Here is a 26,278-nt window from a genome sequence, read left to right on the forward strand (position 1 = left end):
GAACTTTGAAAAACCCTGTTTGTGCACTGCAAAAATGGCTAGTCTATATTTAGGAAAAAAATACTACATTTGATACAAAAAGCACTGAAAACAAGTGAAATTATCTGTCCATGCAGCAAGTTTATTTTACTTAATAAGAAATCTTGAAATAAGATTTTTTTAATCCAGAAATAAAAGAACACATTTGAGAATTGAAGAGGGTTAAAATAAGCTTTAAAAAGCTGAATTTAAGATAAAATTACTTGATATCAAGTCCCAAAAGTAAGTTAAATATGCAAAATTACAGTCTTTTTTTATGTTTTGAATTCTTACTTGCAGCAAATGAATGCACTGCAATGAGAAAAAGAGTTCTAATACTATGAAAAACTACTCAATATTAGTGAAGTATGATTAATTTGTTTCTTGATTCAGGTTGGCTTATCTTAAAATAGAGCCGAATCGATATTAAATCCAAGCAAAAAAACCTTATAACAGACCTTTTTCCTAGAATACTCCTTGGCTTCTACTGAAATCACAACCAGGACAAGAGTGATATATGTCAACATTTATTTCTCTCATGAGAACAAAACCCTTTTTTAAACAATATAGGGCTGCTGCACAATCCCTAAAAGTCTAAATCAACCCTTTAAAAGGCCTAAATAGAAGGAAAAAAATTACATTTTTGGCCTTAAACTTTTGTGACAGTCACATAGTCTCACAATGTTGTAAATAATGGCATTACTGACTTAAAACTTTACATGCCTCAGGAAAAGTGTCACTAAGAAAAAAAAAAACAACAACTTTCATTTGTAAAGCGTTATAAGTAAAGCCGTTTCTCAGGCAAATTAGGAACAAAGTTGTACAAACGTACTACAAAACTAAACAAACTGCAAATGACCTGATAAAATCCTGCTTGGTATTCACCTATTTTTCAAAGAACGACTTCCACTCAGCTATTGCTTTCTTATATGCACAAGTGGCATCTTGATCATGGATGGCATCAGTGATTACCTCAGTTTGTATGACAGAGAGGACCGTTGCAACACATTTCGGGTATGTTAAGTGCAAGGTGTAGTAATATGCCATCAACACCAACATTCCTTCCCAGAAATCCTCCAAGGGGAGAGTGGTCACTGGTATGTTTCCTACAGCAACAATGCTGGTTGTCCCATCAAAAGCAGCACTGGGGAGGAGAGAGGCCGCTTCTCCAGGTATAGCATTGCATCTTCACCCGGCTAGAAAAGCACAAAAAAGGACAAATTCTTCAAGATTTTAAATGAAAGGGTTGCTGTGCATCCAAACAGCTTAAGACACAAAAAGCAATATCAAGAGTTTAGAATGCTCCAACTGATTTACTGTTGGAATAGAAGAAATAAATATAAAATATCTGACTTACAGAAATATGAAATTTTAGAAATGTATAAATTCTGAGCATGAATTTTCTGTAGTTTGCAGCATTTTTATCATGTCTATTTGTGCTTTTTCTCTCATTTGATTTTTAAAACTATTTCTTTTAACTTTGTTACATATTCTAGTTTTTGAAGGCCTTTTTAAATGTATCATTTTACTGCTTCTACTTGTATCCTAACTGCAATGTGCTTTTGCTCTGTGCTGCCTCTCTGGAGTAGGTTTTGAATAACAGTTAAGAAATCCTGAATAAGGAGTAATTTAATCCCTGCTGAATTGAACTTCGACCCACTCTTATTAAGCATGAAAAGCAAAATAATAATATTAATAATAACAATACAAGTAAATAGAGTACAAGTTACAGTGGCTGGTATTGCAGCTGTTCTCACCTTGAGGATATGAAGGAGAGCCTCACTGGCACTTCCCAGCCGCTTTGGTGGTGTAGTTTTTGAAGGAAAAAGAGATGGAAGTGCATTGAAGAGAGTGACAGTAAAATCCACTGTGAACAGAGAAAAGTATCTTAACAAAGTAATCTGAACATATCTGATGTCTGGATTTAATGTATGAAAAGGCCACTTACCTCCACGTACATCCAAGGGGAGAGGGGGTTATAGAACTGCACCTTCGAACAAAACCCATCGACCCTTCATTTGATCTATGTATTTGCAGTTGGAGCCACCAATGATGCGACGCAGTTCATCCATGGCCTATGACAAAGTTGTGCTCAGTTAGTCAAGAACTAACTAAACCTATCCAGAGAAAGCAAGGAATTTAACTGAAGGTAGTTGAACTTACATTTCGTATGTCTTTGAAGCACGGGTATGCTTCAAATATTTTTCTAGGCCTGTCTTCTTCCCTTGTAACATCTGCGTCAATAAAAGCTCGTCTGGCCTCAAACTCCAGGTCCAAAATTTGAGCAACGTCACTTTGGTTGGGTTTTGCATTGGGTTTCCTGTACATGTTGCTCAAGGTTTTGTAATGTCTTGCCTGCATCTTCAGGCTGTCATGGTCTGCTAGGGAAAGACATGGTGTAACTAGACTTCACAAAATCCAGATTTTTCTAATCAGTCATTTCTAGTAAGGTTGCATGGTTGTTTTTAAGTATAATATTTATGAGAATTAATGTTTAGGTTAAATATGTTTGAGTAATGAACTGACCCTGTATGTCCTGGTCATTTCCCTTTGTGTCCTTTTCTTATAATGATCATGGATTTATGTTAATTGTTAGTTTGAACAGAATCAAATATTAAAACGAAAGTTTAAGATGCCCGTGAATAAAACTGTGGTGAAAATAAGGTTGTTTACTGTGTACATCGTTCACATCAGTGTGAACAGTGATTATGAGCTGATGGATAAAAATCTTTTAGGTAATTTGATCTATGACAGAAACACTGTGATAAGGCATGATAGATGTGACCAGCATGAGGATTTACATGTGTAAATAATCAGCACTGAGTAACACCCATTACAACACAAAGTGTTAAAATACTTACTATGGCTAACTGGCAAACTGGAATGAGGGATCTATCATATGTTGATTTTACACACCAACTTGAGTTAATGCCAAACCACTATGATTTATGGAATAAACACTTAGAACGGGGTTCATTGCTGCAGCCATATTTTGGAAAGAGCTGTAAGAGGAACCACAGTCAGACTGAGAGGTAGATAAGGGTGATGGTGGACTTACCAACAACATCATCTGGAGGTGCAGTTGAAGGACCTATATCAGCCCTGGGTGCAGAGCATGAGGCTGACTTGGATAATAGTGGTAAAGCCAGTGTAGTATTGTTTGACGTAGTTGGTACAGTGGAGGGTAGCGGCAATTGGGATTCTTTCTCTGAGGAAAAAACAGAAGATGAACACGATGTAATAACAGGGAATAGCTAGAAAGTCAAGGAAAATACTCAACACTGTATAAATCTTGTGATGCACTCTGAACAAAAAACTGAGGGCAGGTGGTCTCTTTGAAGTTTTAGATGTCCAAAAGTCATTAGTACAGCAGACCAATGTACACACCTGCATTTGAGTTATCCTCGCTGAGGTCATCATTGCTCTCAAGAAGTATGGTATAGTCACTTGAACCACTTGCTTCACCACTTAGGTCACCTTCAGTCCCATTGTCTGTGTCATCTGAGCTGAAAAGAGTCTTCCTGGGCCTGCCTCGTTGCAGCATGGAGCCCTGCCTCTTCCTTGGAGACTTCATCTCAGCTGTGGTAAAATAATATATATTTGTACATCCTTTTATTATCTCACTCAATTTTAGATATTGTAGTGGGTAGAGAATGACTTACGTATGGCATGTGTGTGTCAGCATCACATAACATGGGGTAATAGTCGACAATCTTCTGTGACATTGCTCTCATTTCGAGTTTGGAGGGGTATGTTACTTCTTTCCCCATGGGACTAGCACGGAGGATTGCAACCATGCTGGTGACTGTGTTCCTTACAAGTCTGCAACAGAGCTCCTTCGACATCTTACAGTCCTTTTCCTTTCCACTGTGGAGCAATGCAAAGTACTGACTGCGCACCATGTCCAACTCTGAATCTGTATACAGCACATACTCTGGTGGGTCTGGCATTTTCATTTTTTTGTCAGCAGTGTAGGAAATGGGAGTGGAAGTTTGAGGCTGACATTGTGACACATCAAAGCCTAAGGGGTTACTCTTGCTTCGATGGAAAGTGTTGGCATCTTGGTCAGTACTCTTAAACTATAACAGTTGTGGGATATAAACAAAAATACACAATTAGGCAAATTAATGCTAGACAATATGGACAGTAATCATCTTCTTAGTGGTATAATGTGTATTTACCTTTTGGCTGATAAAATCCCAAATCTTCTTTCTACGGAAGAAATTTTAATGGCCCGGAAAAAGATCCTTTAGGTCATCCCGGGTAAAGCTTCTCAAAGTTTCCTCATCAATATTCGCAGCTGTAAAAGAGAAAAACAACTTCAAAAGTGATATTTATTTCTCTTTTCCTGGGTGTGGCTTATTACATATTGAGGTCATTTTTTGTCAATAAATGTATTTTAGCAATAAGTAATAATAACAGGATAAAATGTCAAACTTAAAACAGTTTATCAAATATTTGGGAATGCAATAAAACTATTTTTGGCTGTCTTCAAGAATGATGTTCCAAGTCTATTTTGGCAAAGACAGCTCAAGGCTATAATGTGGATAAAGTTCAGAGTAGAGTACAATCCTAGCTCCAAGTTTCAGAAATGATGCTAACAGATGCTAAGGCTGCTTAGCTAACGTACCAAAATAACTGAAAAATAAGACTTACCCTGCAACACAGACAGTATGGCATCATCAAACTTGTCCATGCCGTGACAGCAGTTCTCTAGTTCGGTTCCAAAGCCTCCACTCACAGTACCTGGAAATATCCTACGGCTTAAATAAGATAATTTAGCTAAAGTTAACACATTAGCTAGATTGCTAACTAGCAGCCCTCACAAAACACGACTTTATCTTAATAACACCGTTGTACCATAGTATTTTTCAAATCAACTTAATGTTACCAACCTTAAATTACTGTTCGCTTTGTTTAGATAAATAATTTTGATCTTCGTAACGGTCCTGATGGTTAACAAAGCAGGGGAAAAGATAAATAAAATAAAATAAAAATAAAAATTCAGTCTTAAACACATATTGCCTAAAAATAAATATAACTGATGTAATTTAAACCTGAAAAATTGGATAATTAAGGATACATATACTTTTAAAATTGCCTACCTTTCCCATGGTCCCACACTCTCATCTGTGGCCTTCAGTGGAGAGCGGTAAAGTAAAGCTGCATTTGCTACAGCGCGAAAACAGTTCACCATGGCGCTCTGGAGATGTATGATCTGTTTTATCTTTGTTTCTTTAACTCTGAAGGTGCTCCTTAGCCACATAAATGCAGCTCATGATCAAAGGCAGGATTTTTGGGTTTACTGTGGAATAGATGGCTGTGAACAAGATTTCAGAGTTTTTAACTCATTCTTTCGCCACATTAAACGGACGCACCCTCTGTATTTGACGAATGGAAGCCCACCAAGAGGATGGAGGATCCCCCCAACATCCCACTCTTTAGGATCGGAAAATTTTGGTGTTTCAATGTTTGCCAACTGTAGTACTGCAACAACAACCAGCACCGTGGAAATATCAACTGGTGGATCTTTGCCTGAAGTGCAGGAGCCTCAGGTTGTTGACAGCCCGATCACGGTAAGTGTTAAACTAAATAAAATGTAGTGTGGCTTCTGATGACAAATTTAGCCATGTCTAACTCCTCGTATTTGGTCCTATATTACTCTTAATCCTTTTCTCCATTTTTAATCAAGAGAAATTTAACGAGATCTCGCGATATTATACCGCTAGATATTGTTCTTCAAACTGTTACAAGCGATTTCCACTATGGTTGGATTTTAAATCACCAGGATGAAATTGAAAATAAATAAACAGAATAGCAGTTCAGTGTAAATAGTAAAGGTTATGCTGCAGCCGGAGCAGGCACACACTCTGCGGCTGGCATGTCTCCTGGTGAAGTTTGCATCAAAGACACTCAGCGCGTTTAAATCGTTCAATGTGGCAGCAATTTGGGTATCTCGTAGGAATTATAAGTGGTGAATACAGTTTCAGGTAAGACACAGAGTATTTGGAAGCACTGTAAAAAAAAATCTGTTGGCCAGAAATACTGCCAAAACATGTAAAAGAATTATTTTCTTGAAAATTAAATAAATTAATAAATGCATACAATAAAATATATCCATATACTAATACTAACATAAGTTCTAAGTGCAAATCAATTTAAAAATACATAAATAATTTAATAAATACAACAAACATGTAAAGAAACTAATATCAAAGTGCAAACAAAAATTCATTATTTAAAAAGATAAAATCTCATTCTCATGAATCCAATCCCTAGCCTCCTCAAAAAAATGGACAACCCCTTTTTTATTGTTTCTTTGTCTTTGATTTCTTTTCCATTTCTTTTTTCTTTATTCCAAAGAATGAATATTATATTATCTTATATTATATTGAATATTCACTGTAACACTAATCACTGTCATGCACTTTGTTTTTTAATGGACCAATCATTAGGTGTAACTGATTATACCTGTTATGTAAGAATTTCTATAATTGGCCAGGAGTTTGGAGTAACTTTGTTTTTCTGCTCTAAAGGAAGAAGCTGTTGCTACAACATCCTTTACCAGACACGATATTACCAGATCTGCTGCAGCTTTTGCTATCAGTGTTCAAGAACAGTGCCACTTATCACAGGTATGTTATAGTCTTAATGGATCAATACATTATATAAGGCAATCAATGTCTTACTTGTTCATAATGGAATTCAGAATTATTTTTTTATATAAATGCAGAATAAGTTACTTTTGTTTCAAATGTTTTCACAGAGAACGGTCAAACATATCATCTCAGGAGTGCAACAGTATCAGGCTGTTCTTTTGGATACGCTCAAGGAAAGAATGAAGACAGTGTTTGAAGATCATGCCGAGGGAACCACTCAGCTTCAAGATGAGGCTTTGGCTACATTTGATAAATTCATGGATCCTTTCTCCACCATTGCATGTGGACAGAGTAGAGCCATAGGGGAAATGTTCTGTCCAGTCAACGCAGAGGAAGTAGTAGTATCCCAGAAGATATGTTGGGTAAAGCAAGGTCTTTCAAGGGTCATGTCCATAAGGAACAAAAGTTTTTACTATGTACCATTAATTGAAAGTCTAAAGCAGTTAATGACTAATGAGAGAATCTTTACCATGTTGAACACTGCACCACAAAGAAGCAGAGAGGGATTCTTCTATGATTTTAGAGACGGGTCCCTCTTTACATCTCACCCCTTGTTTTCTCAGAGGCCAAATGCATTGCAATTAATACTGTACACAGATGAAATTGAAATATGTAACCCCTTAGGGTCCCATGCTTCTGCAAACAAATTGGTCATGTTTTATTATACTTTAGGAAATCTTCATCCAAAATTTAGGTCAAAGTTAGCTGCAATACGACTTCTTGCTATTGCTAAAGCAAATGACATTTCTCAGTGGGGTATTGATGTTGTACTGAAAAGAATACTTCAAGATCTATCACTGCTTTACAATGGTGTAAGGATTGAAATGTCAAATGGTGAAATTGAATTGTTTGGTGCTGTTATAGCCATTTGCGGAGACACGCTAGCCCAGCATGAGATTGCTGGCTTTAAAGAAGGGATTGGTTTTGCTTATAGCAAATGTAGACACTGTGAATGCAACTTTGATGATATGCAAAGTGTTTTTGAGGAGAAGAAGTTTGTTCAAAGAACTCTGGAGAAACATATCAGGCAGTGTTTTGAAATAGATAAGGCAAGCACAGATTTATTGAAAGCGTCCCTCAAAACTACTTATGGAATTAATAGAAGAAGCAGACTAGTTGATGTTCCTGCATTTGACCTGATCAAACAAACTCCACAGGACATAATGCATGTTATTTTTGAAGGTGTTGCATCAATGGAAGTTAAATTTGTATTAAAACACCTAATTCTCTCAGGACAATTGGAATTAGACAAGTTTAATTCAGACATTCAAAATTTTCCTTACTCACCTCTTGAAATACGGGATAAACCATGTCCTATTAGCTTTGGCACTTTAGCGGCTAATGACAACAAATTGAAACAGTCTTGTGGACAGATGCTAATTCTTTTAAAAATATTACTTTTTCTTTTGTATGGTGTGGAGAGTGAGTATGTTGTATTTATTAGAAAGTTAATTATGATGGTTCAAATAGTTCTTGCTCCCATTATTTCTTTACAAACTGTATTGCAACTGAGAAGTATGATTGAAGAACACCTGTATCAGTTCAAGCAACTTTTTCCCAAAGCCAATATAATACCTAAGCAACATTATATGTTGCATCTTCCCAGTCAAATCTTATTCCTTGGACCTTTAATAAGGAGTATGTGCATGCGCTTTGAGGCAAAGCACTCCTATTTTAAACAGCGGGCTTCTAAGTTAAATTTTAAAAATGTTTGTAAATCCCTAGCAAACCACAATCAATTTCTTGAGTGTTGTCAAAATGAAATAGGGACTGAACATCCTATTTTTGCGAAAGAAAAGGAATCCGGGCCAGTATCAGCTGTTAAAAATAATGAATATGTTAGGAAAAAAATTAAAGAATTTTTTGGAATAGATGTCATGCAGTCTGTTGTCTCAGTGAAATGGTATGTTCTAAATGGCAATAAATACATTACTGGGAAGTCCATGATTATTGCAGATGTGGATGGCACTTTCCCTGTGTTTGGACTGATAAAGGATATCTTTTTGATTGACTCATCTTTTATTGCTTTTGAGTACCAACGCTATGAAACTTTGAATTTAAATGAAGACTTATTGGCATATGAAGTAACTGTGCCCATTGTTGCTCAAGCTACAGAATTAGCCCATGAGCTCATTGATTATACTTCATACTTTTATATTAGTTTCAGGGACAGTGTGTTTGTGCCAATAAAATACAGTCTTTCTGATATTATTTCCCATAGAAATCACCCTTAAGATTAGGGTTGCACCAAGTATTGGCTTAGTGTAGTTTGTGATGATATCAGTTGACAGTCATTAAATGTTCCCTAAACCAATGTCAATGTTGTACCACATAATGCTCGCATGCTGGGACAAACAGCTGTCTTTGAAATGTGATTTGTATCATAAATTGTGGTTAATTTTTTTGCCTTATATGTACAACTTTGAAGTCAGACATGATTTTGAATAAATCATATTTTCAACAGGAGCCTTGTGTGAATTTCCTAAATCAAGCAAATTAAGTTTGTCACTCTATCTTGAAACAAGTGATATTTTGAGAGACATCTGGTGAGAGACCTAATGTAGGCTATTTTAAGAGTTATTCTTCCCATTTCTGGATTTCTGTACTAATATAGACATAATTATATGGTTATTCTCGATTTAAGTTTATTATCTAAAATCCAGACTTAGAAACAAGGAAATCTTTTTTAGGACAAGGCAAATAATCTGGCCTGTCTAAAAATAGGATTTTAAATCATGGCAAGCACCAGATAATTTGCAGTGTTTGTCACCAAATACAGTTTTAATATTTTTTTAGCTGAGAATGTAGTGGTTTAATCTTCATGTGTCTGGTCGGTTTGTCAAGATACAGCCTCCTTGCAAAAGTGCTTCGATGATTTCGGAGATGTCTGCCCAGTCTCACGGCAAAGCGAGGGACAGACCCGCTTGCCTCGCAAGCAATCGAGCTGTTATTACCACCGACAAAGCGCAGGCCCCGGTACACAGCTGTAATAACCCCGCTGACACTGACTTATTTTACTGAGGTTATATTTATCAGGGTTTTATTTCCTGATGTTTTTATGTGTCCTACGTGTTTCACTCGCCAATTCTGAATTATAACTAACATTAAAAACATGTTTAAGGAGGAGAGAGAGCAAATAAATTCGATTAACAGCTGATCTTTGGGTTTTTGTTCAGTCATCAGCGTGACCTGATAAACGCATAAAAGAGATAACGTTGGTGTTTCCGTCATGTAGTAACTGCTGGCTTTAACTGTACAAAGGTTGTTCGACACTATGACACACATACAGACTTCATGATGTTCGGCTAATATTTTTATTGTGAATATTAATCATGAGGGTAAACGGACCTGTACACCACAGAGTGAGGTCAGCATGTCCACGATATCTTCAGCTCTCTGAGGTAACACAGAGTTTCCCAGCTGACTAATCTAACTGTCATCTACGAATAATTCACGGCTCATATCAATATGATTTTACAGAAAAGCATCCTTATTACTGCCAACTATTCCAGAGACGTGAACATCTACAGCATAAAGAACACACAAATATAGCAGTCTAACGCAACACTGTAACAGAGATGAACCGTCAGTTTGTCGCAGATCAAAGTGGAATGAAAGCGATTGGTTGAACAGGTGTGATCTGTGTTTTCTGCATTTTCATCAGCGTAAGAGACTCAGCAGCAGATTAGAATAACAGTTATACATTTAATAAATCACCAAATGAACGCAAGAAACGAGCAAACCTGTTCAGACAGTTTGAGTTTGTGTTCCCTCAGCTGCAGACTCGCTGCTGTTTAAATGTTTGAGAGGAAGATTAGATATAAAGCAAACGTCAAACATAGACTCAGTCTGCGTTCACATTTGATATGAGGCCAGGACGGATAATGGCTGTGTCCTGTTTTAAGATCATACATGTAAAATTGTTGTCTGACCTCCGTCGATCCAGCCGCTCAGAGTTAACTGAAGTTAACCTGGATAAATTATAGTTAAGGAGTATCACAGATAACACCCACGTGAGCTGTGTGACTGTTCACCACTACACTGAAATCAGTAGCTATTACTGAAATACACCTGCTATTTCATAAACTATGATATAAATAGGGAGGTCCTACTAACATGTTTAGTTTTAAAGGACACCTTCCTGCCTTTAGTCTCATTCATGAGCAGTATTAGTTTTCTTCTAACATCCAGAAGTCTGCACCATGTGTTTCATAGTTTGTAACAAACCTTTGACAGTTAAACATAACATGACCGAAAAAGCAAAAAAAAAAAAAAATGAATAAAAAGAGAGAGAGAGAGAAAAAATCACACAAATTATATGTTAACCTCATTTATTTTTAGTTAAGTAAACTCTAAAAATTCTAACAGATCGCTGGTGCTTAGAATAACTATTAAAAAACAGATGATATAATATTTCTGTCCAGGTTGCAGTCTGCATTATGAACATGTAGTTGGAAACTCTGCTCCTCTCGGTGGAAATGCGCCTTCTCTTTCCTCTTTGTATAAAAACATTTTAAAAGTCAGTTTAATCTCAAAATTCACTGTTAAATCCAAAACACACCAGATAAAGAAAAGCGAATAGTTCAGTCTAACACATGTGCCAGTGAACCATTAAACGTCTGTAAAACTGTGCAGTTCTGAAACGTAACTTTAACCTCAGCCAAACTGATTTGCTCAGTTGTAAATAAAACAGCGAAGTAAACGTGACCCGACAGACAGAACCTGAGTGAATTAAGTCCAGCGTTTAACACTGAGAGCTAAAACTCAGCTGAGGTTTCAAAGCTGTGCCGGTGATTGGAAGTGGGTTCGCCTATAAAATGCTCTGTTGGGAAACAAGCTCCAGCAGCTCTGCGCTCGGGAAAAACTATATTTACTTATCTTGTGCAGAAAAATGTGCTGACATTGCGTAATATCGAGCACCGGCTGCCCAGTTAAACTGTGACTATCACCAGGTAACGTGGGCGTGTTTCTTGAATTAGCAGCAGGTGTTAAACAGCTGACAGGTGAGGAGGAGGATGCATGCAGGTAAACTGAGGGCCTGTTGAGCTGATCGCTGGTTTCGTGAGAAAAATGTCAGCTCGTTCTTTATGTTACAGAAGCACAGAGACACAAGAGCAGGTGGAAAGAGACGATCGTTCGGTGAAAATGAGAATCTGCGAATGCAACATGTGGAACACGGAGAGTGGAATATGTAAACAAACCGGTTAACGTAACCCCCTCGGTGCACTCTGCATGCTGACTGTTAGCAGAGCTACTGAAATCTCTGAAAACATCTGAGCACAAACATGTTCTATGTTGACAACCTGACCAGACATGTGAAGATTACAGCGCGACATTCGCGGCTAAAACACTGTTAAAAGTGTAGTTGGTGACAGAAAAACGGGCTATTTTAAAACTAGATCACCACCATTGCTGCCTGTGATTTGAAATGCATTCTGGGATACCTGGCTGACCCAAGTCTACACAAGCAATCGATTATCTAGGATCGACCTGTTTTGACTTACTTTGCACGGCAACCAATCAAATGTTAGAGAAGCTGCATGGGCAGCGTTAACCCCGCCCCCTGCGTTTGATGGGTGAGGTTGACAGATAAAATTAATTCAAGATGAGAGCCAGGCGCCAGGACTGCCAAAATGAAATAAATAAATATATCATTAAATAATTAATTAAATGTGTCAATAATGAATTAAAATGTGAAATACATAATTAATTAATTACATGTGTCATAACTATTTATTTAATTAATTAATTCCAATTTTAATTAATTATTGCCACATTTAATTAATTATTTAATGGTGTATTTAATTAATTCATTATGGCAGTCCTGGCGTTTCATACGGGACAACGACAGGAAAAGACATTTTTAAAACGCATGTCAAAGTGTAACGACATGAAACTGTCCTGGGACAAACTTGTTGGACTTACAACAGATGGAGCGCCGGTGTTGTGCGGTGAAAAAAGTGGACTAGTCAGCAGGATGCGAGTAAAGATGCAGGAGAACTGTACCGGTGAGTTAACAGCAGATCACTGCATCACACACCAGGAAAGGCTTTATGGTAAAGTCCTAAAAATGGAGCATGTAATGATCACCGTAACACAGACCGTAAATTTGATCTGAGTTAAAAGTTTTAATCACCGTCAGTTTCAGTCTTTTATGTGGGAAATAGATTCAGAGTTTGCCCACATTCCTCATCATACAGAGGTCCGCTGGCTGAGTTGGGATAAAAGTTCTCAGAGTTTTTGAGCTCAGCAAGGAAACCTGTCAGTTCATGGACATGTATGATGTCATGTCACTAATGCACCAGTGCAGCCTGCCTCACTTTCCCTGTTGCAGTAATGTTGAACCAAGTCAGCCGACTTTGCTGCACCTGTGCAGATTCAGATGGAGCTGCAGTGTAATGATGCACTCAGGGAAAGTACGACACTGAACGACCCGCACAGTTTATTAGCTCCACCCCTGCAGCAACGCCCAGCTCCGTCTACATGCGGCTCCAACCTTGTGTTTGCTTTCCTTTATTTTTTCTGGGGTTTTGGCAGCATGTTCATATTTCTAACTTGCATAATTTTGACAGGATATATTTTTATGAAGAGCAAAATATTTAAAGTTAAAGTTTTTTTAAGTTTATTTAATCTGGAATAATATTCCTGTCTGTTTTTATTCATATTTTGTGGAGTTTATATACTGCTGGGCAGGTGCTATGATGTTATTGATGTTGAACTTGTTTTATCCTCTTTTATTTATAAGGTTAGTTATTAGAGTTTCCAACCGTCCCGTAAAAAACGGAAAGGTCTCGTATTCAGAGAAAATATTGTGCGATTTATTCTGTCTTTGCTGCACAGCTGCCTCTTCTTCTCTCATTCTCTCCTGTTTCTACTTCAATCATGAAACTGATCAATGATCAGCTGATTTTGCCAGTATTTTCCCACATTTTCTAGATACTGCACCAGTACTGTGTGTAAAATGCCATCAAAAAGTCAGTTTAATTTTTATTCTTTCTCACCTGTCTTTCTGTCTCCTCTCACTTTTTAAAGGTTGCCATGTTAGAAAAAATATTTTGCCCTGCCGTGCTGTTTATTAATGTGGCAAATGAATAGTTTATGAAAATATATCTAAATCTGTCATCAGTAATCAGTAATGATCATGTCTCACCTCTAGTCTTCTCTGTCTTAATTTCAGGTTTTCACCATGTGTTGTAGATAGTTCAGGAGGTTAACTCCACCAAGCAGTCTACTTTCAGGTACTGTTTAAATACCAGAATAGGGAGGATGGTGTAGGTTTAAGTTTATTAGATTGATGCATATATACCAACAAGACAGTGTCCATCACTGTGACAACAGCGTTTGTTTTCATTCAAAGGATTTATGGTTTTTCCTGTAATACCTGGTGGGCCGGTCTCTACCCATATGGAAAAGAAATGAGTAAATCACGTAAGCCTTATATGATTTACTCATGAAAGTGGCCACTTTCTCATTACTTTCATATATTGTTTTAGTAAGTATCCAAAACATACAAGTTTCATTATATAATTTTTTCAAGGGATCTTAAATCTGTTTTCACTCTTGTATGCTTTTCATACAAGTTTCACACAAGACAGATACAAACTTTATAAGATTTACAAATATCTTTTCCATATGGGTAGTCAAAATGCCTGGGCCGATTTTTTGACCCAGTCCAGCCCTGAATATAATCATCAGTGTTTGAGCAGCTATGATATCAGGGACAATCGAGACATGTGTGACAATACTGAACATGTCACATGACCCACCTTAAACATCATGTGATCCACTCTCAGTCTGCACTTTCATTCATGACTTCAACAGGTTGAAATGAGCTTTGAAGAAACATTCAGAGAAATAAATCTTTCATGGATTCATGTGAGCAGCAGATGAACTTTGTACCAACAACATCTTCAATAACAGAGTCTGAATGAAGCTCAGGTGTTGATGCTGCTCACTTATTGGACGGTTTGTTTCAGCTCTGCTCTCAGTCTTTCCTGCACAGGTGAAGGTAGAAAGTGTGACTGGATCTATAGACTGGAAACAGAGAAACATGCTGAACATTTGAAGCTTTGCAGCAGAAATGTTCATGTTACAAATACAGCAGAGCTGATCTGGGATCAGTGTGTTCACACCTGCAGCTACAACAAGGTTTCATGTCTCCACACGTCAGCATGTGAACTTTACTCTGACTCAGTCTGAGCAGTCAGACGGCATATTTTTAAAGTTAACACATCAGCACACACAGAGCTGAGCCCCTCCCACCTGTGCTGAGTTTCAGGTGGAGCCCCGCCTCCTTCCAGGAAGCAGCTCACCTGTGTGTCCGTGTTTAGTGTCCAGGTGTGGAGTGGAGCTTGTTGTTGGTGTGTGAAGAAACTGTAAGTTTGCTTTGTTTCCTCCTTTAACAGTTTGTCTTTAGGAACTTTACTGTTTGTTCAGCTCATGTTCGATTTCTTCACACAACAAACTGTGTGTGTTTGTATTTCCGGTCTCTCCATTAAAGTCAGTGTGTAATGTTTTCCTGGCTAACATCAGCTGTGTGCAGCTTAGTTCCAGCACAAATCTGCCGCTCCATAGTTCACGGTAACGGACTCACAGCTGGACCAACGAGGCCGAGTGTGTCCGCCACTCTGAGCTACGTTCGTGTTTGTGTACTTGTAGTTTGTACTTTGTGAGTTCACTCAGAGCCCACAGAGGACGCAGCGTACGTGATGACGTCAGCCCTTTACCTCCTTTACTGTCACTGTGATTAATATTTACACACCACACGAGACACCTGACAGCATGTTAACGCTAAGCTAAAGCTAAGCTAACGCTAAGCTAGCCAAGAACCCAGAGTAACGTTAAAGCTGAGTAAACACTGACCCCAGACCAGCACCGTGATAAAGTGAGCTGCTGCTGCTGAACCTGAACAGGTAACAAAGTGATGAGCAGTCAGGCTGCAGGTTTCTACCTGTTCATGTTTCTACAGTAGAATCACTTTGAAGTGTCTTTGTGCTGTTTCATCTTTGATTTGTGTTCATAAACACTCAGAGAAAGATCACGTGACCTCATCAGGATCTGTGTTGGTGTGTGGGGCTGTACCTCAGCTTTAGATTATGGTGATTATGAGACAGTGTTTCAGTTCATTTTACACAGTAACATGAAAGTACTGTTATGAGGAGTAATGAAGTAACATACTCCATTACTTTTAATTAAAGTGTTCTGTGTAATATGTGTAATAATGACTTTTTTGAGTAACTTCATCTCTGTCAATAACAACATTCATACGTGGAATAAAAACACATCAGTGGATCATTGCTGGAGCTGCCTGGACTTCAGTCTTCAGGATCTCAACCAACAGCATCAACATGCTGCTCCAGATGTTTGTGCTCCAGATGTTTGTGCTCCAGATGTCTGTGCTCCAGATGTCTGTGCTCCACATGTTTGTGCTCCACATGTTTGTGCTCCAGATGTTTGTGCTCCAGATGTTTGTGCTCCTGGTGATCAGACTCGCAGTTTCATCCTTGAAATAAGTGTTTATATTGTTGTTATATTGTTGACCCACCATTGATCATGTGTCTCATCACATGATCAATGGTGGGTCAGCGACATGCTTTCTTTCCGTCTCAGGTTTAAATATCTGGGACTCTCCACCGTTTGGTTTTAAAACTGAAGAAGCTTCTCGGATGAAACGTCTTCCAGAAACTTAAAGAAGTCTCTATTTTCTTTCTAAGCTCCTTAGATCACATGACCTGGATGACTGAACCTACAGACATATTGACCTGGTTTCTAGGTTACATGACAGGTCAGAGGTCAGCAACTGTAACTCAGTTACTCCTGTTAATGTGAACTCACTGAGTGTTTGTGGTTTACCTCTCAGACTGACTGAAGATGATGATGGAGGAAGAGGAGGACAGAGCAGAGTCTGCAGGGTCCAGCTGTCCATCTGTGAGGAGTGACCGGTCCAAAGGTCAAAATCCAGACTTCAGTGGTGAACCTGGACCAACGAGGTCAGAGAGCTGAACACACTGAGTTACAGAAATAATTCTGCACTGACATTATAATCAGTGTTGATTCTGGTTGATTGTCTGACTGTGTTTGTGAGCTGAGAGGAAATGAAAATGAATTTGTAACAAAAATCAGTTTTGTCCAGTTTTCCTGTAAAAAGCTGAACTCTAATCTAAGAGGACTGTTACTGACAGGAAACAGCTGCATTATCTGCAGTCTGTGTGATCACAGCTGCTTCAATCATGTTTGTGTCTGCAGAGGTCAGAGGTCACAGTCTGCAGGGTCCAGCTGTCCGTCTGTGAGGAGTGACCGGTCCAAACGTAGCAATTCACTTTTCAGTGCTGAACCTGGACCAACGAGGTCAGAGAGCTGTGATGACTCCTTTACATGTTTGTGTTTCCTGGATAAATATGACCTGAAACATCCTCAGATTGTTACAAAGATTCATTAAAAAGAAAACAATGAAAGAGAAAAGATCCAAATGTTAGACTTGGTCATTTGCTGTTTGAGGACAGTGATGCTCATATCTGTGGGGAAAGTGTGACCTGAGTGGGTTCATGTTTGTCTTTAAAGAACAGAGCTGCTCTGATTCTCTTTGTGTCTGATCTGTTAAACAGTCTGAGAGGTCACACAGAGACCCAGCAGCTAAAGCCTGGATCATACTGGCTGCTGTTAATGAGACTCCATCAGGACAACACTGAGCCACAGTGGTGTTCATGGAAATCAATCAATAAATTCAACTTTACACTGTATTACCAAAGTACTGACTCGTCTGCCTTCACACACATGTAAACTTGAGTGACATCATATTCTGAGTCCACAGCATTCAATATGATGTCAGCCAAGAGTTCAACATATAACAGCTTAAACTGTTCTAAAAAGGTTTTTTCACAGGTTTAAAAGTGTTTACGGGAATTTTTAACGGTTCTTTCAGAAGCACATACGTGAGGTTAGACACAGGAAGCAGCAACACTGACTGAACACAGCTTTTAGAGGCTAAATTCACATTTTAATAATGAAAGTGGCTTCATGTGTGTGTGTGTATGTCCATGGTTCCTCCACAGAGTGGACCAGCAGAGCTCAGAGGTTCCCAGTGGTCAGTCTGCCCAGCAGCATCAAACACAGCTGGACTCCATGTTTATGGTCTGTACATGTACAACAACTACTTTATTATTAATATTAATAATAATACATTTATTTATAGGTCCCTTTCAGAACACCAAGGACTCTGTGGACTAAATGACCAAAAGAAACAAACTTTGAAATCAGACGGTGCAAATGTGATCACAGGGAAACGTTTTAAACATCGAGGCTTTAAACAAAAACCAAAGTGAAACAGTTTGTAGTCGAGATCAGTGGGAATGAAGCTGAATAACTGTTTCTTCAATAACTTTGAGAAATAAATGACAAATATGATGGAAATTAGCAGCATTAGCACTTACTAATGATGTGAGTCGACACTCTGCTGTATTGAGACGACCACATTAGGTGGTCCTCAACTGTAATGGAAACCAATGGCTCCAGTCGATCTGAGCAGCTACTAATAGAAACGGGGCCATAGATGTGTTTGTGCTTAATAACAGTGAATCAAAGGATTTTTACATTACAGTTAAAATCTCATGTTGTTTGTTAAAGTGTGCAGTTCAGGGTGTGTTACTAAAACTGTTGTTTGCTCACTTTCCAAAGACCCAGCCCCCATAAAAAGCAGCCAAACAGCTCTAAGAGTTACACACACACGCATATCTATCAAGTTTACTCTGGTCTAATATACTTGGATTTAGCTTGAAGAATGTTCCTGTACGAGGACTGAAAATGATTTAAAAAGCAGCCAATGTCCAAAGAACAACTTTGACACACCTTCATAAAGCCTGCAGAGCAAAAGAAAAACTAGCTGAAAGTCTGGCTGCTCTTATGAAAAGTACAGAGAAATTATGGGTCGTTCAACACTTGTGCACAATATAAGAGTTTAAATAAATCTAAAGAGTAACTCAAAATCCTACAATCATACTGAGAAAATCATCTACAGCTAACTATCCAAGTGGATTTGTTTAAGACAGCTCCATCTGCTGGTGGCCCTCTGCAGGTGCATGAAAGGGGCGTGTTTATAGTGAAAGTAGTAGAGAAAGTAAACCCCATGGGAAGGAGGGAGGACTCTCAGCAGCTTCCAGCTCATATTCAGACATTTGACTTCTCACTGAAAGCAGCTAGTTTGAGTGTCTGTACCTTAATTAGAAGAGATAACATGGCCATAGTAATTAGAGTTGATTGGGCAATGCTGTCCTTGTAATGTACTTTATGATTTTTATACATCTGTTTGTGGACAAGTCCCAGTTTTTCTGTAGAGCCTCTCAAGTTGGTGACAGCAGTCAAAGTTCACGTGTAAACCAGAGCAACAAATCAGGTCCAAATGTGTTGTTCACAGTGAGTGGGATCATCAGTATGTTGCTATGTTAACATCCTGCAGCAGGATGTGTTTGGTCAGATGGTTCACATTTCCTCAGGACCTTCTTGATGTGATGTTCTTCTGCTTCCCTGGCTGCTGTGTCTGTGGGGATGGCGTTTGTTCTGTTTTGTAGCGTCCTGATGGCGCCCAGTTTGTGCTCCAGTGGATGATGAGAGTCAAACCTTAAATACTGATCTGTATGCGTAAACAGAGTGAACCTTTAAGACCAGTTGTCTGTATGATCAACTCTGTCACCTATAACATCTTCAAGTTTCTGGCTTCGATCATCAACCTGTTGATAGTTCAGCTCTGAACAGCAGTGAAATGTTTCTCCCACTGAAATCGCTGCATTCATATGAACAGAATCAACGTTTTGGGACTGTGGAGTTGTGGAGAATGTCTCAGTTAATCAGATAAAGTCAAACTTATAATTGGTGAAGAGATCGTGGATGATATGCCCCTTGATTGTAAAGAAGTGGATGTTGTGTAGACTGAAGTTCAGAGTGGTGGTTCATTCATGAAGTATTCTGTTCCAGCTGCTGGAGGACAACATCATCACTTTTGTGAAGAACGAGCTGAAGAAGATCCAGAAGGCTCTGAATCCAAATAAGCCCCAGTGCTTGGAGTTTCAGAGGGAGGATGATGAGCAGAGGAGCAGCAGAGAGGCATTTGTGAAGATCGCAGTGGACTTCCTGAGGAGAATGAAGCAGGAGGAGCTGGCTGACCGTCTGCAGAGACGTAAGAGGATTTCTTACTTAAGGTTTTAAGCTGTTAGATAAATGAGACACTCATGACACCAGTGTGTTAAGTCATTTCTCAGTGGGTCAGAAAATGTCATCAGCGTTTTGTAAAATATATTTGTTGAAGTTGTATTTTTATTATTATTATTCAGAGCTTCCAGCTGCAGTTTGTCATCGTAACCTTAAATCTGCTCTGAAGAAGAAGTTCCAGTGTGTGTTTGAGGGCATCGCTAAAGCAGGAAACCCAACCCTTCTGAATCAGATCTACACAGAGCTCTACATCACAGAGGGAGGGACTGCAGAGGTCAATGATGAACATGAGGTCAGACAGATTGAAACAGCATCCAGGAAACCAGACAGACCAGAAACAACAATCAGACAAGAAGACATCTTTAAACTCCCACCTGGAAGAGATGAACCAATCAGAACAGTGCTGACAAAGGGAGTGGCTGGCATTGGGAAAACAGTCTTAACGCAGAAATACACCCTGGACTGGGCTGAAGACAAAGCCAACCAGGACATCCAGTTCATGTTTCCATTCACTTTCAGAGAGCTGAATGTGCTGAAAGAGGAAAAGTTCAGCTTGGTGGGACTTGTTCATCACTTCTTTACTGAAACCAAAGAAGCAAGAATCTGCAGCTTTGAAGACTTCCAGGTTGTGTTCATCTTTGATGGTCTGGATGAGTGTCGACTTCCTCTGGACTTCCACAAAACTACAATCCTAACTGACCCTAGAAAGTCCACCTCAGTGGATGTGCTGCTGACAAACCTCATCAGGGGGAAACTGCTTCCCTCTGCTCGCTCTGGATAACCACACGACCTGCAGCAGCCAATCAGATCCCTCCTGACTGTGTTGGCATGGTGACAGAGGTCAGAGGGTTCACTGATCCACAGAAGGAGGAGTACTTCAGGAAGAGATTCAGAGATGCGGAGCAGGCCAGCAGGATCATCTCCCACATCAAGACATCACGAAGCCTCCACATCATGTGCCACATCCCAGTCTTCTGCTGGATCACTGCTACAGTTCTGGAGGATGTGCTGGAAACCAGAGAGGGAGGACAGCTGCCCAAGACCCTGACTGAGATGTACATCCACTTCCTGGTGGTTCAGGCCAAAGTGATGAAGGTCAAGTATGATGGAGGAGCTGAGACAGATCCACACTGGAGTCCAGAGAGCAGGAGGATGATTAAGTCTCTGGGAAAACTGGCTTTTGATCAGCTGCAGAAAGGAAACCTGATCTTCTATGAATCAGACCTGACAGAGTGTGGCATCGATATCAGAGCAGCCTCAGTGTACTCAGGAGTGTTCACACAGATCTTTAAAGAGGAGAGAGGACTGTACCAGGACAAGGTGTTCTGCTTCATCCATCTGAGTGTTCAGGAGTTTCTGGCTGCTCTTCATGTCCATCTGACCTTCATCAACTCTGGACTCAATCTGCTGGAAGAACAACAATCAACCTCCAAGAAATCTAAATTATTTAACAAACTAAAACTCCAATCACTTCACCAGACTGCTGTGAAGAAGGCCTTACAGAGTCCAAATGGACACCTGGACTTGTTCCTCCGCTTCCTCCTGGGTCTTTCACTGCAGACCAATCAGACTCTCCTACAAGGTCTGCTGACACAGACAGGAAGTAGCTCACAGACCAATCAGGAAACAGTTCAGTACATCAAGAAGAAGCTCAGTGAGAATCTGTCTGCAGAGAAAAGCATCAATCTGTTTCACTGTCTGAATGAACTGAATGATCGTTCTCTAGTGGAGGAGATCCAACAATACATAACATTAGGACTTGTCTCCAATGGGAAACTGTCTCCTGCTCAGTGGTCAGCTCTGGTCTTCATCTTACTGTCATCAGAAAAAGATCTGGATGTGTTTGACCTGCAGAAATACTCTGCTTCAGAGGAGGCTCTTCTGAGGCTGCTGCCAGTGGTCAAAGCCTCCAACAAAGCTCTGTGGGTAAACATGTGATCAGGCTTTTATTTATAACATAAACAGTGTAATGTGTGATGGACCCTTAAAAACTTAAACATATTTTTTTACATGATCATCAGCACTAAATACAGTATATTATAGTTAATGTTTGATAGCAGCAGTAAATGTCAGAGTGTCTTAAACATATCTGGGTGTCAGCTTTTATCAAAGTCATGTCCAGAATCATCCTGTAAGTAAAATTTATTTATACAGCAGCTTTCACAGGTCAAAAACCACAAAGTGCTTTACAATAGAAACAGGCAATAAAAAACATAGAAGATAAAAACATTAAACAGCAAACACTGAACATCATACAGCCTAAAACTAGTTAAAGGCCACTCTGAATACTAGAGTCTGAATAAATGAGTTAGTGGGACCAGTAAAAGCCTTTGACTGGAAGATCTCAGATGTGAGGAGAGCTGCAGGATTGTAGAAAGTCAGAAATATAGACTGGGACTAAAAGTAAGGACTAAATCTTTAAATAATGCCTAAAATGAACTGGTTACCAGTGTGAAGAGATTAAACTGGAGTAATGTCCAGTCTATTTCATGTGCTGGTTAAAAGCCTCACAGCATGATTCTGTACTGACTGAAGACGTTCAAAGACTGTGATGGACCCATAGGTGATCAACTCCCTCATTCCTCCTCTGGTCTTATTGCTCTGCATCAGTGCACTGCTCAGCTGAAGATGAGTTCACTTCTATATGTTACAATCTGCCTCACCAGTACAGTTCCAAGGATCTGCAGCTGCTGAATCAATTATATTCCTCGTGTTTCTTCTGGTTTCCTGTTGTTAGATCTGCATGCTTGATTGTTTTTCAATCTCTCCTATGTCGTGCACTTTGATTTCCGACTGTACACAGTCTGTGAACCATGACAATTTGTGACAGAATGCAATGATCAGTGAGGACCCGGAGGACACTGACATTTACACTGTGCAGAATGAGACTTGAGACTTTATCTCACTGCTTTGTGGACGACTGATGGAAGGACTAATCACTATATCTGCTTTAATTGAAATATTGTCCATGAAAATTTCACTGGTTCAGTCTCCCAGAATCTCTCAATCATATCTTGACCTTTTCCTAGAGTAACTAACCCTCACTCACCAGGATATGAGCCAGCCTTCCCTCTCATTGCTACATGCTTACAGTCTTGCCTATCACCTGTTCACAGAATGAGTCATCACTTGTTTTTGTTTAGCATTTAATGAGCAAGTTCCAGGTCTTTATATTTACACAGGGAACATTTTTAAACTAAAACATTTTTTAGCCATAAATAGTAATGCACACTGGCATTTGTCTTTCTTTCAAAGGTTCAACACAAGAAGTGATTTAAATTAATCACAAACAGTTTGTTATCAAATGACAATTTTTCAGATTATGTTTTTATTTTGTTTTTGTTTTTTAGGCTGAGTGTCCCTGTCCTCTCAGACAGAGGCTGTGAAGCTCTGTCCTCTGCTCTCAGCTCCCAGTCCTCTATTCCGAGAGAGCTGCACCTGAGTATCAACAACCTGCAAGATCCAGCATTGGAGTTTCTTTCTGCAGGACTGAGAAGTCCACACTGTAAACTGAATACTCTGAGGTGAGATCAAGTTATGTTGTGCTTTTCATCAGTTGACAGAATTAACCAATAAGAAGCCACTAAATGGGAAAAAAGTCAGTTAAACTTCTGTAATAGTTTTATGTTAGTGTCATCTCTTAGTGTTGACTCTTAGTAAAAAAACAGGATTTATTGCAAAATCTAAAAACTCTTTTGTGCACCCTCATTGCAATTTAATAACAGTGTTTGTTTAATGTTTATCTGTCATTTTTCAGACTGAGTCACTGTAAGCTCTCAGAGAGAGGCTATGAAGCGCTGTCCTCAGCTCTCAGCTTCCAGTCCTCTAGTCTGAGACAGCTGGACCTGAGTAACTCTGACCTGCAGGATTCAGGAGTGACGCTTCTGTCTGCTGGAGTGAAGAGTCCACGCTGTAAAATGGAAACTCTCAGGTCAGGATTTAAAATGTTCCACTGATGATCATGTTAAACCTGATTTCTATTACTGCAGAAACAGTCAATTGATTTTAAAGAAGTCTGAATGTAGAAATTAGCGTCTGGGGTTTTTAGTGATATTTGTTCACTTTCTGTCTTTCATTTGCAATGAAATGTCCCATCTGCTCCTCTGAGTCCAAATTCTTTATTTTAGCAGTGCTTCATCCACCAAACCTTCTAGTTTGATTCCTGTATTCTGAAGGTTTTTACCGAGCTGTTTGTTCAGATATCAGAATTGGATTTTCAGAAAAATTTAGTAATAAAAATATGATCAATTGATTATTTCTGACTGAAAAGATTAAATATATATTTGGTCATAGTGATATGGCTCATTGCCTCACTTAAACATAAAATGTAAACAAATATTCAAAACAATAGATTAATACAAAACAGAATTTGACTGTTGAGCTTAAAGTGAGCTTGAATGTTATTCACTTCCCGTTTTATTTTGGTAGTTATCGTCTCTGGTTTTTACTTTTACTTCCTCCCCCGACATTGTCTACATTAGTTTCAGCTGTAGAAGATTTTATTGACTGTTTGATTTGTCACTTTTTTTAAACTATAATTGTTGACTTATAAACCATTGCTAAAATGTATTTTCATTAAAATACCAAATAATTTATTACTTTATCATCTAATTAGATTATAATTCTGTAAATAGGGGTGATAGTGTGGTCTATGTGGGTTGTCTTCAGGTACTCTTCCTCCCACAGTCCAATAACATGCATGCAAGGTTAACTGGAGATGTGTGATTGTGAGCATAAATTGTCTGTCTCTGTCTAGCTCTGTGTTTACCTGGCTACATCACCATGGTTACTGATGCTGAACCAATAACCTTGTCTGGATCAGGTTATGTTCAGAGTTTTTGTTTAAAATCAACTGAAGTGCCTCGTTTTCACTGATTCTTTCATTTACAGAAATCTTTAAGTGTGATATAGATTCAGTCATATCTGACTAATGTCAGTGAATGAGGCCCAGCTGTAAAGTCACAGCAGTCACACTGTATGTGTCTCATTGTCACTGGAGTTTAGGCTCCATGCATTCAGCTGGTGCTGCAGAAAAAGTAGAAATGTTTCTGTTTGGTTCTGCTGCTGAGTCTCTTTTACAAAGATGGAACTGCAGCTAATCCTGCTCATGTAGCCTGTTAGTAAAAACTCAAGTCACTGTCAGACACAGCAGACATTTACTGATAATCTCACTGTATGTGGTCTTTTAGCGCCTCCTAGTTGTGAACATCTGGAGTGTTGGTTGTCTGGGTGACGAGTGTAACTGTTGAGTGAGAAAGACTGTGGTCGTGTCCAAATTCATGGGCTGCATCCTCCTGAGAACCCGGCCTTCGCGTAGGCCAGAAGTAAACGGCCATGGAATTGGACGGTCTAGCCTTCTGATTGGTGTCACCGCTGTCTCGGTGGAGTTTAATAAACTCTGCCGTCTGCTCTTTGCTATCTAAAATATAATAGGACTCTGGCGTAAATCGTTGACCATCTCACACTTCTGTTTAATCAGTTTTTTGTTTGACGTTTATTCAGTTGTGTAAAAACCAAGGAGGAACCCACCCGGGGGATAAATAAAGTTTTATTTTATCTTATCTAATCTAATAACTTTAATCTCAGCCAAACCAATTTACTCACGAACAAATAAAACACGGAAAAAGCCAAACAATAGCATTTTTAGGTTGTCTAAGTGACTTATATATTACTTTTAACCTGATTAGCGAAACTCCGCGGTGATCTGAAAATGATGTGCCGGGAGTTGTGCCGTTCTCGGCGGCTTCAGTGACCCTGGAGCTCTTGGCTAGCTATCGAGCTGGTGGGTAACAGACGTCTCCGAAAACGTCGAAGCACTTTTGCAAATATGCGATATCTTGATAAACCGAGCAGATATTTGAAGTTTACACACTCACATTCTCTCCTGAAAATATGTTAAAAGTTTTGTGACCAAGGAAGATTAATAAGAGTAATTTTAAATCACAGTAGCGGTCGCCATTACCAGAAACTGGAGTTTGGCTGGGGTGCAATATGAATTCTGGGATATGGTGGGCCACGAAGGACACACCCGACCCATCCTTCAAATTCGGGGAAAAGGAGGACGCATTTGTCGGCTGCATTCGGAGGAGTCCACGAATTTGGACAGCCTTTGGTGCATCGCTGTGACGTTATCGGTCTACAAATGCGTCCTCAGGAGGAAGCAGCCCATGAATTTGGACACACCGAGCCTGTGTGCTGGTAGCACCTTAGCCACAGCTCGGGTGTGGAGGAGAAGTTGAAAAAGAAGGTTTTCTAGTTTGTAAGGAGGAAAAAACTGAGAGGACTAAGTTAAAGAGAGGCTGGAGAGTAACACAGAGCAGCAATGAATGCTGCTCACACAGTTTAGACAGTTTAGTATCAAATGTTCGAGTGAGTTAGTTCCCAACTAACTAGCAGAGCAG

General features: G+C 39.2%; 2 protein-coding genes and 1 pseudogene across 5 annotated transcripts in view; 2 read left to right on the forward strand and 1 right to left on the reverse strand.

Annotated features, from left to right (window-relative positions):
* Window positions 1-792: 792 nt before the first annotated feature.
* Window positions 793-3,968, reverse strand: LOC148098678 (uncharacterized; annotated as a pseudogene). The gene is made up of 7 exons (XR_015720024.1): window positions 3,707-3,968; window positions 3,406-3,597; window positions 3,077-3,226; window positions 2,182-2,399; window positions 1,963-2,093; window positions 1,776-1,885; window positions 793-1,214 (listed from the first exon to the last, which is right to left on the reverse strand). The product of XR_015720024.1 is annotated as an uncharacterized LOC148098678 (transcript).
* A 1,245-nt stretch (window positions 3,969-5,213) lies between these two features.
* On the forward strand, window positions 5,214-9,667 carry LOC148098679 (uncharacterized). The gene is made up of 4 exons (XM_087851412.1): window positions 5,214-5,594; window positions 6,555-6,653; window positions 6,785-8,315; window positions 9,522-9,667. The coding sequence occupies exons 1-4, from the start codon at window positions 5,214-5,216 to the stop codon at window positions 9,665-9,667; spliced, it is 2,157 nt and encodes a 718-aa protein (XP_087707538.1).
* An 8,065-nt stretch (window positions 9,668-17,732) lies between these two features.
* Window positions 17,733-26,278, forward strand: part of LOC148098680 (protein NLRC3-like) — a 321,437-nt gene continuing 312,891 nt past the window's right edge. The window contains exons 1-2 of one of the 3 annotated variants that reach the window (XM_087850566.1): window positions 17,733-17,807; window positions 19,644-19,845. In XM_087850566.1, the coding sequence (XP_087706692.1) occupies window positions 17,799-17,807; window positions 19,644-19,845 (211 nt within the window). In that variant the 5' untranslated portion in view covers window positions 17,733-17,798. Of the gene's footprint in view, window positions 17,808-19,643; window positions 19,846-20,690; window positions 21,800-23,634; window positions 23,809-26,278 lie in introns of those variants that run through there. The other 2 variants (XM_087850560.1, XM_087850569.1) reach the window with 2 other exon arrangements.

Source organism: Neolamprologus brichardi, chromosome 14, assembly GCF_056152115.1.
Source record: "Neolamprologus brichardi isolate AB-2024 chromosome 14, ASM5615211v1, whole genome shotgun sequence".
Lineage (NCBI taxonomy): Eukaryota > Metazoa > Chordata > Actinopteri > Cichliformes > Cichlidae > Neolamprologus > Neolamprologus brichardi.

Excerpts from the sequence above, each read along its gene's own strand:
- LOC148098679 (XM_087851412.1), top strand. The coding sequence starts at position 5,214 with ATGGCGCTCTGGAGATGTATGATCTGTTTTATCTTTGTTTCTTTAACT. Across the intron at positions 5,595-6,554 it reads TTGTTGACAGCCCGATCACG|GAAGAAGCTGTTGCTACAAC; the intron begins GTAAGTGTTAAA and ends TCTGCTCTAAAG. Across the intron at positions 8,316-9,521 it reads CCTTGGACCTTTAATAAGGA|ATACAGCCTCCTTGCAAAAG; the intron begins GTATGTGCATGC and ends CGGTTTGTCAAG.